Below are 19,544 nucleotides of genomic sequence, written 5' to 3' on the forward strand. Positions count from 1 at the left end.
TTTATCTTTGTGAAGTTCTCCCACACTTTGGAGGACTTGGGTCGAACAGTTATCGCTGTGTCGGTCATTTGTAAAATTTACTTAAATTTCCTTTGAAACCAGTCTCTGCTTTGCTCCCCCATCGCTCTGTTCAACTCGCGCTGCAGGTTTTTTTTTTTTTCAAACTTTATTCAGTCAGTCAGCATTGACAATGAACTGCCCGTGAACAAAACGAAACGGCTCCGCAGCGCTGTGAAAGACGCATAATCATAATGCGACACAACGAATCGATAACGAAATTCGTTGCCAACGCTTTTAATCATCGATTTTTATCGATTTTATCGATTCGTTGTTGCAGCCCTATCCATCCATCCATCCATCCATTTTCTTCCGCTTATCCGGGGTCGGGTCGCGGGGGTAGCAGCCTAAGTAGGGAGGCCCAGACTTCCCTCTCCCCAGCCACTTGGGCCAGCTCTTCCGGGGGAATCCCGAGGCGTTCCCAGGCCAGCCGAGAAACGTAGTCCCTCCAGCGTGTCCTGGGTCTTCCCCTGGGCCTCCTTCCGGTGGGACGTGTCCAGAACACCTCACCAGAGAGGCGTCCAGAAGGCATCCTAAACAGATGCCCAAGCCACCTCAACTGGCTCCTCTCGATGTGGAGAAGCAGCGGCTCTACTCCGAGTCCCTCCCGGATGATCGAGCTTCTCACCCTGTCTCTAAGGGAGAGCCCAGACACCCTGCGGAGAAAACTCATTTCGGCCGCTTGTATCCGAGATCTCATTCTTTCGGTCACAACCCAAAGCTCGTGACCATAGATGAGGGTGGGAACGTAGATCGATCGGTAAATTGAGAGCTTCGCCTTTTGACTCAGCTCTCTCTTCACCACGACAGACCTGTACAGCGCCTGCTTCACTGCAGACGCTGCACCTATCCGCCTATCGATCTCACGCTCCATTTTTCCCTCATTCGTGAACAAGACCCCAAGATACTTGAACTCCTCCACTTGGGGTAGCACCTCCTCCCTGACCCAGAGAGGGCACTCTACCCTTTTCCGGCTCAAGACCATGGCCTCGGATTTGGAGGAACTGATCTTCATCCCGGCCGCATCGCATTCGGCTGCGAACCGCTCTAGCGAAAGCTGTAGATCACGATCTGATGAAGCCAATAAGACCACATCATCTGCAAAAAGCAAAGATGCAATTCTGAGGCCACCAAAACGGATCCCCTCAACAACTTGGCTGCGCCTAGAAATTCTGTCCATAAAAGTTATGAACAGAATCGGTGACAAAGGGCAACCTTGGCGGAGTCCAACTCTCACCGGGAACAAGCCCGACTTACTGCCGGCGATGCGGACCAGGCTCTGACACCGGTCATACAGGGACCTAACAGCCCGTATCAAAGGGCCTGGTACCCCATACTCCCAGAGTACACCCCACAGGGCCCCCCGAGGGACGCGGTCGAACGCCTTCTCCAAGTCCACAAAGCACATGTAGACTGGTTGGGCAAACTCCCACGCACCCTCCAGGACCCTGCTGAGAGTGTAGAGCTGGTCCAGTGTTCCACGGCCAGGACGAAAACAGCACTGTTCCTCCTGAATCCGAGGTTCGACTATCCGACGGACCCTCCTCTCCAGAACCCCAGAATAGACCTTACCAGGGAGGCTTAAGAGCGTGATTCCCCTGTAGTTGGAACACACTCTACGGTCCCCCTTTTTGAATAGGGGGACCACCACCCCGGTCTGCCAATCCAGGGGAACTTCCCCCGATGTCCACGCAACATTGCAGAGTCGCATAAGCCAACACAACCCTACAACATCCAGAGCCTTAAGGAACTCTGGGCGGATCTCATCCACCCCTGGGGCCCTGCCACCGAGGAGCTTTTTAACCACCTCGGTGACCTCAGCACCAGAGATTGGAGGGCCCGACCCAGAGTCCCCAGGCTCCGCTTCCTCAGTGGAAGACGTGCCGGTGGGATTGAGGAGGTCTTCAAAGTATTCCGCCCACCGACCCACAACATCCCGAGTTGAGGTCAGCAGCACACCACTCCCACTATAAACAGTGTTGGTGGCATACCGCTTCCCCCCCTTGAGACGCCGGATGGTGGACCAGAAACGTCTCGAAGCCGTGCGGAAGTCGTTCTCCATGGCCTCTCCGAACTCCTCCCATGCCCGAGTTTTTGCCTCAGCAACCACCCGAGCCGCATGTCGCTTGGACTGCCAGTACCCATCAGCTGCTTCCGGGGTCCCACAGGCCAAAAAGGCCCGATAGGACTCCTTCTTCAGCCTGACAGCATCCCTCACCGACGGTGTCCACCATCGGGTTCGAGGGTTGCCGCCGCGACAGGCACCGACAACCTTGCGGCCGCAGCTCTGGTAAGCCGCCTCGTCAATAGAGGCACGAAACATGGTCCACTCAGACTCAATGTCCCCTACCTCCCTTGGAACATGTTCAAAGTTCTCCCGGAGGTGGGAGTTGAAACTCCGTCTCACAGGAGACTCTGCCAGACGTTCCCAGCAAACCCTCACAATACGTTTGGGCCTACCAGGTCTGACCGGCATCCTCCCTCACCATCGGAGCCAACTCACCACCAGGTAGTGATCAGTTGACAGCTCCGCCCCTCTCTTCACCCGAGTGTCCAAGACATGTGGCCGCAGATCAGATGAGACGATGACAAAGTCGATCATTGAACTGCGGCCTAGGGTGTCCTGGTGCCAAGAGCACATAAGGACACTCTTATGCTTGAACAAGGTGTTCGTTATTGACAATCCATGACGAGCACAGAAGTCCAACAACAGAACACCACTCTGGTTCAGATCAGGGGGGCCGTTCCTCCCAACCACACCCCTCCAGGTCTCACTGTCATTGCCCACATGAGCATTGAAGTCCCCCAGCAGAACAAGGGAGTCCCCAGAAGGTGCACTTTCCAGTACCCCCTCTAAGGACTGTTGCAGCCCTAGTCCAAACATAAATCAGGCTCTAGTGAAATTTTTAAAGTTGCCTCATTTGACAGGGGACTAGAGATAGTAGAAGGAAGGATGGTTTGAATTTTCTCTCTAATTGAAATAATTTTATTTATGAAGAATCTCATGAAGTCATCACTACTTATAGTTGGAGGAATACATGGTTCAACAGAAATGGGACTTTTAATTAGTCTAGCAATAGTACTAAACAGAAACCTAGGGTTATTTTCATTCTCCTATTAAAGATGAGTAATATAAAGTTCTAGCTTTACGGAAAGCTTTTTTATATGTTAGCAGACTATCTTTCCAAGTTAAATAAAATTCTTCAACATTAGTAGAGCACCATTGTCTCTCCTGGTTTCTAGTAAGTAACTCAGAATTCAACAATCCAAGATGGCGCCCATGGAGTAGGAGGTGTTGACTGATGCTCCCGCTAGCTAACTAGCTAACTTTGCCAACTTTACAAAACTGACTCCAACTGTGTATGTGTATGTATATGTCTATATAGATAATACATGTGTATATATATATATACAGAACAGGTGGAAGAAGGAAGTCTCTGAACCGTGGAATGCTGAGCCACGAGTTTAGCTAACGTTTGGCTAACGAGCTAGTAAGAGAGATACTTCGGCTAGTGAGGCCTGCGGAGACCCGGTCTGCCGCCGTTTGGACCTGCGAGCCGTTGAACCGAGCTGTTTACGGAGGAGACCCGGTCCGCCGCTGTTGGACCTGCGAGCCGCGGAAACCGAGGAAGCTAAACTACAGCTGTGGGATTTAGGAGCTGTTACAACCGGGACCTAGTCTGTCACCATTGGGGCTGCGAACTGCTGGACCGAGTGAATCGTGGGACCGCGTGGGACCTGGAAGTTGTTGCCGCTAGTCCTCGGCTAGACCTGGCTAGGCCTCGGCTAACAACATAAGCTAACATCATAAGCCTGTGAACCTCGTGGCTAACAACAATAGCCTGTGAACCTCGTGGCTGGATCCTGTGCTTCTGAGAGTTGAGACCAATAAGCCAGAAGTATCGTGAGTAATGCCGAGCAAACACAGAGATAAGAGACAAGTGTCAGAAAATAATTCTGAAGATATGGAGGAAGTTAAAAAATCTTTGAACTATTTGAGTGCTGAACTGACTAAAGTATCAGCTAAATGTGATTTACTAACAGGACTGTTTGAAGAAGTGAGAAATTTGAAAGAACTGATGACTAATAAAGACAGAAAAATAGCTGAACTGGAACAAAAAGTAGAAGACTTGGAACAATACACAAGACTAGACAACTTGGTGATCACTGGACTGGAAGTTAAGAACCGAACTTATGCAAGAGTTGTTGCTGGTACTAACACAGCAGAAGACGCACCACAGCAAGAACTACAGACTCTGGAGGAGCAAGTAGTGAATTTTTTACAAATCAAAAACATTGACATCGAACATGAGGACATTTCAATCTGTCACACACTACCCAACAAATCAGATAAAGCCAAACCATCCATAGTCATCAAGTTCATTAGCAGGAAATCAAGAAACAATGTGATAATGCAAGCAAAAAAACTGAAGGGAACAAATGTTTACATAAATGAACATCTAACTAAAAAAAATGGAAATATTGCACGTGAAGCAAGGTTGTTGAAAAAACAGAAAAAAATAGCATCAACTTGGACAAGAAATGGAAACATCTGGATCAAAATACAGGAAGGATCTCAGGCTAAGATAATAAAAGACCTGAAAGATCTGGAAAAACTAAAATGAGCTCAGGAGATGACAGATAATAAATCATCGATATAACTTCACAAACAAGAAATTAACAAAATATAAAACAAACAAATACATTAAAACATGACAACATACGAAGATTTAGAGTTTAAAATATACAATGTTGAAGATGCGATTGATACAAATTTTTTCCCTGAAATAAAAGACTGTGAATATTACAATGAAGAACAGTTTAATGACATTAATATAACAAATGGAGGTCTCTCTATTATTCACTTTAACAGTAGAAGTTTAAATGCAAATATATCCAAAATAACAGATTATTTAAAACAGCTAAACAGAACTTTTACAATAATAGCACTGTCAGAGACATGGCTCAACGATGAAAACACAACTAATGTTCACATGGAAGGGTATGAATTATATCATGTGAACAGAAGCAACAAAAGAGGTGGTGGAGTGGCTCTATTTGTTAAAAATGAAATAAAATGTAAGTTCATTAATGAAATGTCAATAATTGTTGATAATATCATGGAAATAATAACAATAGAAATAATAAACAAGAATGATAAAAACATATTGATAAGTTGTGTATATCGATCTCCAGGATCAAATATAGAAATATTCACCGATAAAATCGTACAATTATTGGACATGAGTTTTAATAAAAGCATTTTTTTCTGTGGAGACTTTAATATTGACCTGGGAAATAAAACAGATTCAAATAACATCAGTACATTTACAAATTCATTGTATAGTTTAAATCTTTATCCGTTAATATCAAAACCAACAAAAATTACAACTCATAGTGCTACAATAATCGATAATATTTTCACAAATGTAACAAATGGGGATGTGATGGGAGGTATTTTAACGAGTGATTTGAGTGATCACTTACCAGTTTTCATGATTTATAAAAATGATCAAAGCATTACAAAAGAAATTACAACTAAGGAAAAAACAATAAACACATCAACAAAAGCAATGGACAAATTAAAAGATGATTTACATAAACAAAGCTGGAAAGACGTGTATGTTGATGATGTAAACAGATCATATGATGAGTTTATGAATATTTTGGGAGCTCTGTATGAAAAGAATTGTGTGCAAAATAATTGTACAAAGAGAAATGTTGTTGATCAACCATGGATGATGAAAGGGTTGAGAAATGCTTGTAAAAAAAAGAATTATTTGTATACATGTTTCTTGAAATTGAGAACACAAGAGGCTGAAGAGAAATATAAGAAGTATAAAAATAAATTAGTAGCGATTATAAGGAAACACAAGAAGGAATATTATAGTGATTTATTAAATAAAAGTAATGGTGATATGAAAGCAACATGGCAAGTAATAAATAGTGTTCTGAAAAGTCATAAAGCAAAAACAGGTATTTCACAATATTTTTTGAAGGATGACGATGAAATCCATGATGAAAATGAAATTGTAAATGGATTCAATCATCATTTTGTGAACGTTGGATCAAGCCTTGCAGCTAAAATACCAAAAGTAGACAATAATGTGAAACATTCAGTTATAGGTTGTGACAACAGTATTTTTCTTAATGGAACTGACAAAGAAGAAATAATGAATGTTGTAAAAAATCTTACAGATAAGAGATCAAAAGACTGGGTGGACATGGATATGATGTTTGTAAAGGACATAATGAGTTATGTTATCGAGCCGTTTACATATATTTGTAATTTATCATTTTCAAAAGGAATATTTCCAGACAATATGAAAGTAGCAAAGGTAGTTCCTCTCTTTAAAAATGGTGATAAATGTGTGTTCAATAATTATAGACCAATATCCTTATTACCACAATTCTCAAAAATTCTAGAAAAACTGTTTGTGACCAGATTAGATAAATTTATTACTAAACAAAACATTCTAAGTAGCAGTCAGTATGGGTTTAGAGCAAAAAACTCTACATCAATGGCTCTCATGGAAATAATGGAACAAATAACTACTGCTGTCGATCAAAAACAGTATTGTGTTAGTATTTTTGTTGATTTAAAAAAAGCATTCGATACTATTGATCACACTATTCTCCTTGAAAAATTAAATAAATATGGTATAAGAGGACAAGCATTACACTGGGTATCTAGCTATTTAAAAGATAGGAAGCAGTTTGTACAAATAAATGGTGTAAGATCTGACCTGTGCAATATCACTTGTGGAGTTCCTCAAGGCTCTGTACTTGGACCAAAGTTATTTATTTTATATGTGAATGACTTAGTGAATGTATCAGGACTCCTCAAATGTGTCCTTTTTGCAGATGACACCACATTTTTCTGTTTGGGTAAAGATGTAAAACGGATGTTGGAATTGATGAAGACAGAATTTGATAAAATATAAACTTGGTTTAAACTTAATAAATTATCATTAAATTTAGAAAAAACTAAATACATGATATTTAGCAACAAAAAGAGAACTGTTGATGATCCATTTAAAATTGAGGGTGTTGAGATTTGTAGAGTTAATGAGATGAAATTTTTGGGTGTAATCATCGATGAACAGCTAACATGGAAAAATCACATCAATTCTGTAAGAACAAAAATATCTAAATCTATTGCAGTACTATACAAAGTCAGGGAATTATTAAATGATAAAGTTCTGTACATGTTGTATAACACAATCATTGTTCCACATTTAATCTATTGCATTGATGTTTGGGGGAAAGCGTGTAAAACATTTACAAAACCTATTTTTATTTTACAGAAAAGAGCTGTAAGAATTATCACCAGAAAGCATTACAGTCACCCATCAAGCACATTATTTTATCAACTGAAATTATTGAAGTTCCATGATTTAGTAGATTACAGTATTTTATCAGTTATGTATAGGGCTCAAAATAACACATTACCGTTAAATATCCAAAGGAATTTTGTTAAAAGACAAAGTTGCTACAATCTTAAGGGGATAGAGATATTTGTCAAACCAAAATTCAGAACTAGTCTGAAGGGAAGGTCTACCTCAATCCAAGGAGTTGGATTGTGGAATGGTCTAGAGAGTGATGTGAAAAATGCCAAGTCAATGTGCACATTTAAGAAAAAAATCAAAACTGAATTGTTAAAAAAGTATATATGAAGTAGCTTAGTGTGTGTTTTGTATTAGAATTAGATAAATTAGAAAGTTATTCATTTTGTACTGTTACTTGAAAACTATTATGTCTGAAATAATTGTTTGTAAAAAGGGGCAGATATAATAAGATTTTTTCTTCTTTCTGCTGCCTTTCATTTTAAATCTTTTGTATCTTTTTTTATATTGTTATGGAATTGTTTTGTACTTTTTTTTAAATGAATAAACTATATACCATACCATACCATACCATAGAATTGAACCAAGGAGCCAGTTTCTTCTGATTGATTACTTTCTTTTTCAGTGGAGTAATTTTATCAAGTGAAGTTTGCATTGAAGTTGTAAAATGATCAACTAGATGATCTGTCACTGTTCTCTGATGCATTAATCTGCAAGACAGAGGAAAACATTGATGGAAGAGATTGTTTAAATTTGGTTACAACATTTTCTGATAAGCACCTGCTGAGATGAAGTTTACTCTCAGTGACTGTGTAGTCATTTAACGTAAACTCAAAGGTTATTAAAAAATGGTCGGACAGAATAGGATTTTGAGGAACTATTACCAAGTCATTAATCTCTATACCATAGGTCAGAACTAAATCAAGAGTGTGATGATAAGAATGAGTAGATGTACGGACGGCTTGGGTAAAACCAAATGAGTCTATTAAATTATTAAAGGCTATGCTTAAGCTATCACTTTCAACATCTACATGAATATTGAAATCGCCCATTATGATGGTTTTATCAGTATTTAATAGTAAGTCAGTTAAGAATTCTGAGAATTCAGACGAAAACTGAGAGTAAGCGCCTGGTGGACGATGTATAACAACTAGTAAAAGTGGCTTTTCTGATTTCCATTTTGGATGAGAAAGACTGAGGGACAGCGATTCAAAAGAATCATAACTAATAACTGGTTTGGCATTAATCAATATTCCTGACTGAAAAATAGAAGCTACTCCTCCACCTGGGCCAGTTGTTCTAGGAACATGAAAATTTAAATAATTAACAGGAGTGGATTCATTTATACTAACAAAATCCTCCTGTTGTAGCCAAGTTTCTGTAAGACAGAATAAATCAATATGATGATCAGTTATCAGTTCATTAACTAACAGGGATTTAGAGGAAAGAGATCTGATGTTCAATAATCAACATTTAATGATTTTATGATTTTGCTCTGGTTAAAGTAACTGTGTTTATTTTAATCAGATTTTTATGGTTTATATTTTTAGAGCTGATTTTTGGTTTATTTATTTTGAGCCGTGGGCGAGTTGACACTGTTTCACTGGGGGTGTGAGTGGGTGGATAACAGAGGATTAGTGCACACTTATAGACACATTGGTAATGTTTTCAAACTTTAGACTCGAGTGCGCCCCCTACATTATTCTTACAGTTATACCTCAGTGAAAGATCATCCAATATGTACCAGATTTATTGTGCGTGATAAATGAGCACTTATAGACACATTGGTATTGTTCTTTAACATTTGACTGAAGTGCACCCCCTACGTTATTCCAACGGTTAGATCTCAGTGATACATCATCCGATTGGAACCAGATTTTTTTAGGCATAATCAGTGAGCACGTCTAGACACCTTGATATTGTGGTTTAACATATGACTCAAGTGCGCCCTCTAGATTATTTAATCAGTTATATCTCAGTGATATATCATCCGATCTACGCCAGATTTTGGGTACGTTATTAGTGAGCAGTTCTAGACACATCTAAAAACGTTAAATCTGGTCCTCTGGACATCAAAAATCAAAACAAAGCAAAACAACAAATAAATTGTAGAAATGTTACGTCTCTCATCCGAAAGACTTCCTCAGTCTGAGGTGCTGTAATCAGCTCAGTCTTATAAAAAGCACCTTCTCAGAGTGGATCAACCAGTTTGTTGCTGACAACCAAAACCAGCTGTTCACTTGATCAAGAAGGGCCATCAGCCTAACGATGGATCATTAGCACCCTGATGGCTGTTTACTATTCACAGAGGGCTGAGTGATACTAGCAATGACAGCATTGTAAGAGGGGGACAGTTGAACACGGAGGCCTCCACCCCTGTTTAATGATGGACAGTTTTTTTTCACAAAGATGGCCTCCTTTACTCCTCTCTCAAACCATCGTTCCTCTCTATCCAGGATATGAACAGCTTCATCCCTGAACGAGTGGCCGCTGGCCTGGAGATGAGTGTAGACCGCAGAGTCCTGGCCTGATGTTGTTGATCTTCTGTGCTGGGCCATCCTTTTGGCCAGTGGCTGTTTAGTTTCCCCAATGTAATACTGATCATAGTCCTCCTGACACTGAACAGCAGACACTGTATTACTCCGTTTGTGCCGGGGGACTGGATCTTTGGGATGAACAGTCTTTGCTGTAATGTATTTTGGGGTTTAAAAGCCACTGAGACGTTGTGTTTAGAAAATAAACATCCCAGTTTCTCTGATACTCCCTTAACATACGGAATGACCACTGGTCTGGGCCTAGGTTCCTCCTTTTCACCTGATGGCTGACTGGAGTCCTGTTTAGGTTTCTTCTCTGCTTTCAGGAAGGCCCAGTTAGGATATCCACATTGCTCTAGAGCCTGTCTTGTGTGGGATTTCTCCTTCTGCCTGGCTCCTGAGTTAGTGGGGATGCTGTCTGCTCTGTGGTACAGAGTCCTGATGACTCATAACTTGTACTCCAAAGGGTGATGGGAGTCAAACTGCAAATACTGGTCTGTGTGGGTGGGTTTGTGGTACACCTCAGTTTGCAAATGTCCTCTTTCAGAGACTGAGACCTCACAGTCCAAGAAAGCCAACCTGCCATTTTTTACATCTTCATTATCCCATCATTAAGAGATAACTTGTTACTCTTGAACCAGATATTTATTTTTTCCAGTACTGCATTTACAATATCCTCCAGTTCTGAATAATTTTTATGTGAAAAAAAACAAGTTAGCATCATCAGCAAAAATGACCTTATGAAATATTTTGGAAGAATTTACAAAGTCATTAATACTTGTATATATAATGAAAAGTAATGGTCCCAAGACTGAACCCTGGGGGATCCCATGTTTGATGTCTTGAATTTGGGATTTTTGATGATTTAGAATTACATACTGTTGTCTACCAAAAAGATAACTTTTAAATCAATTGTATGCCGTTCCTCTTATCCCATAATGGTGCAGCTTACCCAATAATAAATCAAAATCAACTGTATCGAAAGCCTTAGAGAGGTCCAGAAAAATGCCAACACCATAATCACCACGTTCAATTGTATCACATATTTTTTCAATAAGGTCCAAAATAGCCAAACTGGTAGAACTCTTTTTCATGAAACCATACTGCGAATTTGAGAGAATCCGTTGTTTATCAAGGTATTCAGTTAATCTACTATGTACAACTCTTTCGAGTATCTTAGATAAAGTTGGAAGAACAGAATTAGGGCGATAATTACTATCATTTTTATTTCCAGATTTGTAAATTGGAATAATTTTTGCCATTTTAGCCATTTTTAGGCACCATGCCATGACCGATTATTAGTATTATCTATAAGCTTTAAATAGCTTTTTGGAGATCTGATTCACGCACTGTTATTTTGCAGATATGTATTATGTATTATGTTTTGTGTGTGTGTGTGTATGTGTGTGTGTGTGTGTGTGTGTGTCCTTGTTTATGCTACTTTGTGAGGCCCATTTTTCCAACTTATACTGCATTGTGAGGACCAACTGCTCCTTATGGGGCCCAAAGCCCGGGCCCCATAAAAAGAAGTCCCGTTGGTGGGTTAGGGGCTAGGTTTAGGACTAAGGTGTGAATTGAGGATGTGTTAGGTTTAGGGTTAGGTATGTACTGGTAATGGTTAGGTTATGGATAAAGGTCATGGTTAGGCTATAAAAATGAATGAAAAATGAATGGAAGTCAATGCAAAGGCCCCATAAAGATAGCAAAACAAACCTGTGTGTGTGTGTGTGTGTGTGTGTGTGAATAAACTGTGAATAAACTGAATAAACACTTCCAGCTTCACACTGTGTAAGATATTAGACTGAAACTTTGTTCGCTAACTGTTGATTACCACACATGACATGTTGAAAAGCATAAAGGAAGTGCTTGTCAAACATTCGCCACAAAACAGGAAGTCACCATAACTCCTGTCTGGAAGGTCAGATTTCGACTATACTTGTAAGACCTGCAGCTGGACAAGTAACGACATGGACGGAAGGTGATGTTGAAGATTTGGGAAATGTGCCCCATGGTGAACGCATGCGGGATTGGAACGAGAGCGTTTGCAATGGCGACTGGGTGGACTAGCTGGAGCTCGCGCAGTCGCTGTAATGCCAGAGCAGTGCTTTGCTGCGAGGGCCTCCAATGCTGCTTGCAGCTTTAATTGTTTTTAAAATCTTTAAAATAGGTCCAGCCGCTGATCCAAGTTCCAAGAAATTGCAAATGGCAGATCGGTGTTTTGAAAAGTTTCTGAAATATCCAGTGACTCTGCCCCAACCAATCAGTGACCGACAGTGTTCTGACGTCACGTTTTGGTACCTGCTCGGCCTGGTAGGAACCACAGAGCCAAGGGTTCTGAAAAAAGGGACCAGTTCTGTCTCGTTACTAATGGAAGACTTGGAACTGTGCTGAGTTGAGTTGAGTTGAGTTGAGTTGAGTCGCGCTGTACCAGTACTAATGGAAAAGGGGCTTAAGCCAGACTGAATCAAATCAAATGTAGACTGTAGAAGCTGCAAAACCTTGGCAACTGTGCTAGCTCGGCAATAAACAACACAGACAAACGAGACAAATAACCATTCACTCTCTCTCTCACCTAGGGACAATTTAGAGTTACCAATCAGCCTAACATGCACGTTTTTGGTCTGTGGGAGGAAACCAGAGTACCCGGAGAAAACCCATGCATGCACGAAGAGAACATGCAAACTCCACCCAGAAAGGCCCCCAGACCAGGATTTGAACCAGGGACCTGCTCACTGAGAGGCAGCAGCTCTACCAGTTGCACTACCGTGCTGCCACCCTCTGCTCTGTTTTATTTTCATTAATTAAAATGAATAATACATTTACCGTACTTGCCGCCATATAAGTCACATCAGTCCAAATATGTCTAATAAAGTGGAAAATCCATAAATACATCGCTTCACCATATACGTCGCATCTACTATGCGTCACTGCTGACGCATCTCATTTGTTATGCGTCACCGCTGACAATCCGGAATCCGCGCAGCGAAATGCAACTGATTTGACGTTTGCTCCAGGAGTTCCGGAGCGCAACGAAGGTGGATTGTATGGCAAGCCAAGTGTCTCATTAATAGCCATCCATCCATCCATCGATCCATTATCTTTTACCCGCTTCTTTCATTTTGGGTCACGAGGGTCGCTGGTGCCCATGTCCAGCTATCACTGTGCGAGAGGCAGGGTACACCCTGGATGGGTCGCAAGTCCATCACAGGGCCACACAAAAACAAACGAGACAACCATCCACTCTCTCACTCACACCTTGGGACAATTTAGAGTTACTAGTCAGTGTAACATGCATGTTTTTGGTCTGTAGGAGGAAACCGGAGTACCCGGAGAAAACCCATACATGCACAGAGAGAACATGCAAACTCCGACCAGGGACCAGGGACCTGCTCGCTGAGAGGCAGCAGCTCTACCAGTTGCGCCACTGTGCTGCCCTCATTAATAGCCACTTTTAACAATTAATGAGACACTTGGCTTGGCAAATTAGGCCATAGCCCTCTAGCAGCTGAAAATGGTAGTGTTCAATATTTTCCATGTCAGAATGAATGAAATCATAATATCTCAGCCGAAAATTGGTTTATAAATATGGGAAAAACATAAATAAGTTACTTCACTGTATAAGTCGCAGAACATGCTAATTTATGCAAGAAAACTGTGACTTATAGGGGTGCACCGATTTCAATTTTCAGGCCGATCACCGAGCACCGATTTTTTGAAAGTCTGAACTGCCGATTCCGATTTTGGCCGATACCGATTTTTTTTTATAAGCAACAGTGTCAGGTGTTACAAGATCACAATGCACCTTCAATTTACCAATCTTATTTTATTGTAAAACATACCCTTGAAAAATACCCTAGAAACAATACAAACTTGTTGTTTTAACTTGTCATGAGGTAGTATTCTGAAATATAAATGAAGTTTACACAATTTTTGTTAAAACTATAAATTTAACCAAAAAAAAAAAAAAGTTCAGTTCCTTCAACTCTTTCACATTAAAAAAAAAAACTTAAAAAGATAAAGCAACAAGTGTAACATTTTCAAGTCAGTGGGTAATAAGAAATAACACTGGCACAGGTAAGTTAGTTCTCACAGACTTATTCCAGTCACTTTCATTAGTGGCAGGTTTTTCTTGATGAACAAAAGCATTTCTGCTTTGTCACCAGACAGGCGACTTCTTTTCGCATCTACTACATGTCCAGCCAAGCTAAACAGGCGCTCGCTTTCAAAGCTTGTGCATGGGGCAGAGAGATAGGTTCGGGCAAATAGAGCAAGATGAGGGAAACGATTTTCATTGATCTTCCAGTAGACCAATGGGTCCTGGCTCCTTTCGACAGGAACCTCAGATAGGTAGTTCTGTACCTGCATAGCTGAAGGGCTGGCCAGCTGTTGCTCCTGTTCAATGTTCTCCTTCAAGATTTCGTTGTGAGCTGCAAACAGTAGACTACGCCTTTTGGCTGCAGGTTCATCTATATCAGGAGGTCCCACTTCAGAGGATGTTCCTGCAGCAGGTGTGCATCTGGTCTCCCCCTCTGCAAGTTTGGTCAAAAGGAGCAGTTTCACGTCATCTTTCACCTCTGCTGAGAAGTAGCGATTCTTGTACCTTGTTTTGCATAAACAAAGAAAGAAGGGTCAATCATTGTGTTTTGTTTACATTAACAGTTTTTATGACTTGCATGTAAATAAAGAAATGCATTTCAATCAAGAAATTTTTATTTTTAATTTAATTTAAATGTTTGTTGAAATATAGTAGTAGGCTAAAAGTAATTATGGCTAAAATAGAATGTTAATAGTTACTTGCCTTGGATCCAGAACAGTGGCCAAGCTGTACAGGGGCTCATGCTCAATGTTGCTGAATCTTCTCACAACAGCCTCCAGCAATGTAGCTTTGGCTGTACCCACGCCACGGTCTGTGCTCACTTGCCTCTCCAAAATCCGCTTGAGTGCAGTGATGGCTGGGATGACATCTGCTGCTGTAGCTGTTGATGAGCTAATCTCCTTTGTGAGTTCCTCAAAAGGTGCAAGAATGGTGAGCACATTGTCCAGTAGCTCCCACTGGTGTGCTGTGAGCGTTTCTGGTAACTCATGCTCAGCAGCATATACGCCAATAGCACGTCTCTGCTCCAACAGCGACTGCAGCATGTAGACTGTGCTGTTCCACCTCGTTGAAACGTCTTGCTGTAATCGTTTCCTGGGTTGACCTAACTGTGTCTGTATGTCATAAAGTTGGGAATAGGCAAGTGATGAATGCTTAAAATGTCCAACAATTCTCCTTCCTGTTGCCACCATGTCTGTGATGCTCCCTCATTTACAACCAGTTGCAGTGTGTGTGCCAGGCAGGGTAAACTTTTCAGGTTGATATCATCCAGCGCTTTGGCCATATTACGAGCATTATCCCGTAAAACAACGTGAACTCTTCCATTATCGATTTCCCAGTGATTCAGCATCGCCTTAAACTCTGCTGATAAATTGGCCGCAGTGTGAGACCCCGCCATTTCTTTACAGTTTAAGAGTACTTGATGACGTTCGAACTGTTCGTCAATCCACTGTGCAGTAAAACTTAACATGGACATTAAACTTACATCAGAAGTCCAGATGTCTGTTGTAAAGCTGAGTGTATTTGTATTAGCTTTTAGCAGGCTGCGGGTGTCTCTCGAAACTTGGCTGAACAACTCCGTTAATGCAACATCTGTAACGAGTCTGTATGGATCGGCACAACACCTGACTCAGGACAAATTTAAAATAAAAGGTTTTATTTTATTAAAGGCGTTCGTCTGAAGGATCTGAGCCTCAGTTCTGGTCCAATCTATGAAGACAGACAGGTTAGTGACTGCAAAAAGGTTCTGGGAGCTGAGAGGTGGTGTGCACGTCACTAACCTTCTGTGGCAGGAGCAGAGCTGAGACAGAGAACGTTGGAGGGCTGGGCAGGAAACAGAATCCAGGGACGTAGCAGGGGTCGAGAGCCAGGAGCTGTGTGAACAGGCAAAAGGATGATCCGTAGTCGTGGTCGAAGAGGAGAGCGAAGTTGTACCATGTAGGCCGAGAGCGTGGTATTCAGACAGGGGCAAAGTCAAAGCGAGGAGTAAAGAGGGAAGCTGTGGTCAAAAACGAAAAAACTAGGAACAAGCGAATGCTGGATAATTTACTGGCTGTGAGGCTTTCAATAATCTGGCACTGAGGAGAGTGAGAGTGGAGCTTAAGTAGTGAGCTGAACAGGTGTGGCAGGTGAGTGGTGATTGCAGAGACAGGGTGCAGCAGATGAGTGCAGATTGCTGAGAGAGAGTGACAGGAGCAGAAAATGGGTGATAGGCAGTGCAGAACCAAACAGGATGAAATAAACAGAAACTGAGGCAGGAAAAAACGTGAATGATCTTAAAACAGGGGCTGTGATATGAGGAACAGAGGCTTAGGCAGATGGGGGGGGGCAGCGGGGGCTGCTGAGCGTGACAACATCAGAAAAATATTTCCGACTCGGCATATTATATCGTGGGCACACGTGCTGCATCAAGCTTCTAAAACCTTTGTCCTCAACGAATGAAAATGGCTGGTCGTCTAATGCCATGAACTCCATCACTTTCCTCGTGGTAGCTTTGCTCTTTTTGTTGCTCATAAAAGTTAACAGCGACCCACCGACTGCCTCTTTGTTAGCGCTAGCTTTAGCATTAGCCTTAGCTTGGTTGCTCTCTTCAAACATTGCATACTTGGCGGCGTGGTGATTTCTTAAATGGCGAACAAGGTTTGTTGTATTAAAGGTTTTGGTGGTGGCTCCACCACGACTTACTTTGGCTTTACACGAATTGCAAATTGCGATCTTTGGCTCATTTTCTTTTACAGCGTAGAACTTCCAAACCGACGACATGGCTGCTCTGAGTGACCTGTGTGTGAGCTCTCACAGTGGAGCAAAAGGGGACAGCAGCTGATTTTCAGACCTTTCCGGAGGCAGATACGATCGGTGGATAAAATCGGCTTCTCATTTAAAGATCGGCCGATCACCGATCTCCCCAAATTAAGGAAATCGGGGCCGATCGATCGGCCGGCCGATTTATCCGTGCACCCCTAGTGACTTATACAGTGAAAATTATGGTACAAGTTTTGTATAACTGTGCCAAATGTAAAATATAAGAGTAATATACATCCATCCATACATTATCATTACCCGCTTTTTCATTTTTGGGTCGTAGGGGCCCCTCCCTGGGCTGCCACCTTACCGTGGTGGAGGGGTTTGAGTGTCCCAATGATCCTAGGAGCTATGCTGTCAGGGGCTTTATGCCCCTAGTAGGGTCACCCTTGGCAGACAGGTCCTAGGTGAGGGACCAGACAAAGTGCAGCCCAAAGACCCCGATGATGACACAAATAAATGGACCTAGTGTTCCCTTGCCCAGACGTGGGTCACCGGGGCCCCACTCTGGAGCCAGGCCTGGAGGTGGGGCACGCGGGCGAGCGCCTGGTGGCCGGGCTTTTACCCATGGAGCTCGGCCGGGCACAGCCCGAAGAGGAGACGTGGGTCCCCCTTCCCATGGGCTCACCACCTGTGGGAGGGGTCAAAGGGGTCGGGTGCAATGTGGGATGGGTGGTGGCCGAGGGCGGGGACCCTGGCGGTCTGATCCTCGGCTACAGAAGCTGGCTGGAAGACCCAGGACACGCTGGAGGGACTATGTTTCTCGGCTGGCCTGGGAACGCCTCGGGATTCCCCCGGAAGAGCTGGCCCAAGTGGCTGGGGAGAGGGAAGTCTGGGCCTCCCTACTTAGGCTGCTACCCCCGCGACCCGACCCCGGATAAGCAGAAGAAAATGGATGGATGGATGGATGGATGGATGGTCGTAGGGGATCACTGGTTCCCATGTCCATTCATCACTGTGCGATATGCGGGGGACACCTGGACAGGTCCAGTCCATGACAGGGACTCATAGACAAACAAGACAAACAACCATTCTCTCTCTCACCTAGGGACAATTTAGAGTTATCAGTCTAACATGCATGTTTTTGGTCTGTGGGAGGAAACTGGAGTACACGGACAAAACCCACGCATGCACGGAGAGAACACGCAAACTTGACCCTAAAAAGGCCCCCAGACCAAGATTTGAACCAGGGTTGCTCGCTGAGAGGCAGCAGTTCTACCAGTTGTGCCACCTTGCTGCCCAAGAGTAATATCATACGGGCAAAATAATTAGTATCAGTCTAAAACTTAAATCTGACTGAATTCCTGTTTCTTTGTCCACTTTACAAATACTGTCTGCATTTTCCTTTATGACACAAGCACGTACACACACCCCGTTCCTCATTGTTTGAGCCAACATTTCTGTTTAAGAATCAGTTCCTACCATTAATCTAATAATCAATGATCAATAATTTCCTTTAATAACAACAGTGACTGCTCATACTGTTCTGGGATCAGTTTAAGGATCAAATAATTGGTCTAATGATTTACTTTGAAGAATTTTACTGCCAGTAGTTTAATAATCAATCTTTATATAAAGTCTCTGAATTTTCCCTGTAGAGAGAAACTCCTGAACTAAGTCTGACTCTCTTCAGTGTTCATCAATTGTGTCTTCATACTGACAAGATTATATCTGAACAAACACCCCAACTTGGTGGTGTGTGCAGCTGATGGTGTGCCTTGTCTTTATTGAGGAACGTGTGTATGAGACAACAATGGTCTCATGGAAATTTACCACAGAACAGACCTCCTACTGTAACACAAGTTCCCCCCGGGCCGGAGGACGAAGCCCACTCTCAGTGGGTCACAACAAACAAACACCTCCAGATGATTCACTTTTAATCTTTAAAACACCAAGTTTCACATTTATGACTGAATTTATCTTCAGTTCTTCTGATGAACTGACTGAAAGTCTGAAAAGGGAGCTGCTCAGAGTCAGTTTGTTCTAAATTAATCTGATTTTAATCTGACTTTAACAACACTTTAGAAACGCATTCTTGTAGGAACCGAACTGGACTGAACAGCTTCGGGTCTTACCTCCACCGTGCATCTGACAAAGGTAGGGGAACCTCCAGACGTTCCCCAGACCTACTGCATATGAAACACAGGCCAGGATGAACTGCGTGGGGTTCTCCCAGTTATCCCGAACATCTTTCTCCATGTCTGCCGAACTGACCAACTGGACCAGGACCACGGAAGCGTCACAACCTGCCCAGGAATTCTAACCACCGAGTTTAAATCACTGAGCTCCGTCTGCTGGAGGAGGAGGGAAGGTAGAGCAGGAGGCGTGGTCTGTGGGTCTAATCGGGAGTAGGCGTGGTATGTGGGTCCGGTCGAAGAGGGAGGGGCTGGGAGGACAATATGAATATTTAAATGAATCTGTCTTAGTTCAGTGGAAAAATACCAACTTCAGTGAACCTGACCTGAAGACTAGACTTAAGAAAGAAACAGGTTTAACTTTCTTCAATGAAAATATTGTCTGCTGGAAATGCATTTCTTCTCTGTATAGTCCTTACAACATCAAATTAAATAGTGTATTTTTTTTTAGTTTGACAAGTAAAATGAAAAGCCAAACTTTCCAAAGGTCTTACTGAAGTGGGAAACCATGGGCCCTTCGGTTTAGAGTGCCCCAAAATACTATTTTTGTTTTTAGTAAATAAATGTCATTCTGACA

The 19,544-nt window shown here is 42.4% G+C and overlaps 1 protein-coding gene across 1 annotated transcript in view; it reads right to left on the minus strand.

Moving 5' to 3' along the window:
* The window catches only part of LOC119410421 (sodium- and chloride-dependent transporter XTRP3A), a 195,808-nt gene extending 176,777 nt beyond the window's left edge, over nt 1-19,031 (minus strand). The window contains exon 1 of the mRNA XM_037677333.1: nt 18,908-19,031. Coding sequence (XP_037533261.1) covers nt 18,908-19,031 — 124 coding nt within the window. The remainder of the gene's footprint in view (nt 1-18,907) is intronic.
* Between the last annotated feature and the right edge of the window lie 513 nt (nt 19,032-19,544).

Source organism: Nematolebias whitei, chromosome 5 (assembly GCF_014905685.2).
Source record: "Nematolebias whitei isolate Nwh7 chromosome 5, NemWhi1, whole genome shotgun sequence".
NCBI classification, from domain to species: Eukaryota; Metazoa; Chordata; class Actinopteri; order Cyprinodontiformes; family Rivulidae; genus Nematolebias; species Nematolebias whitei.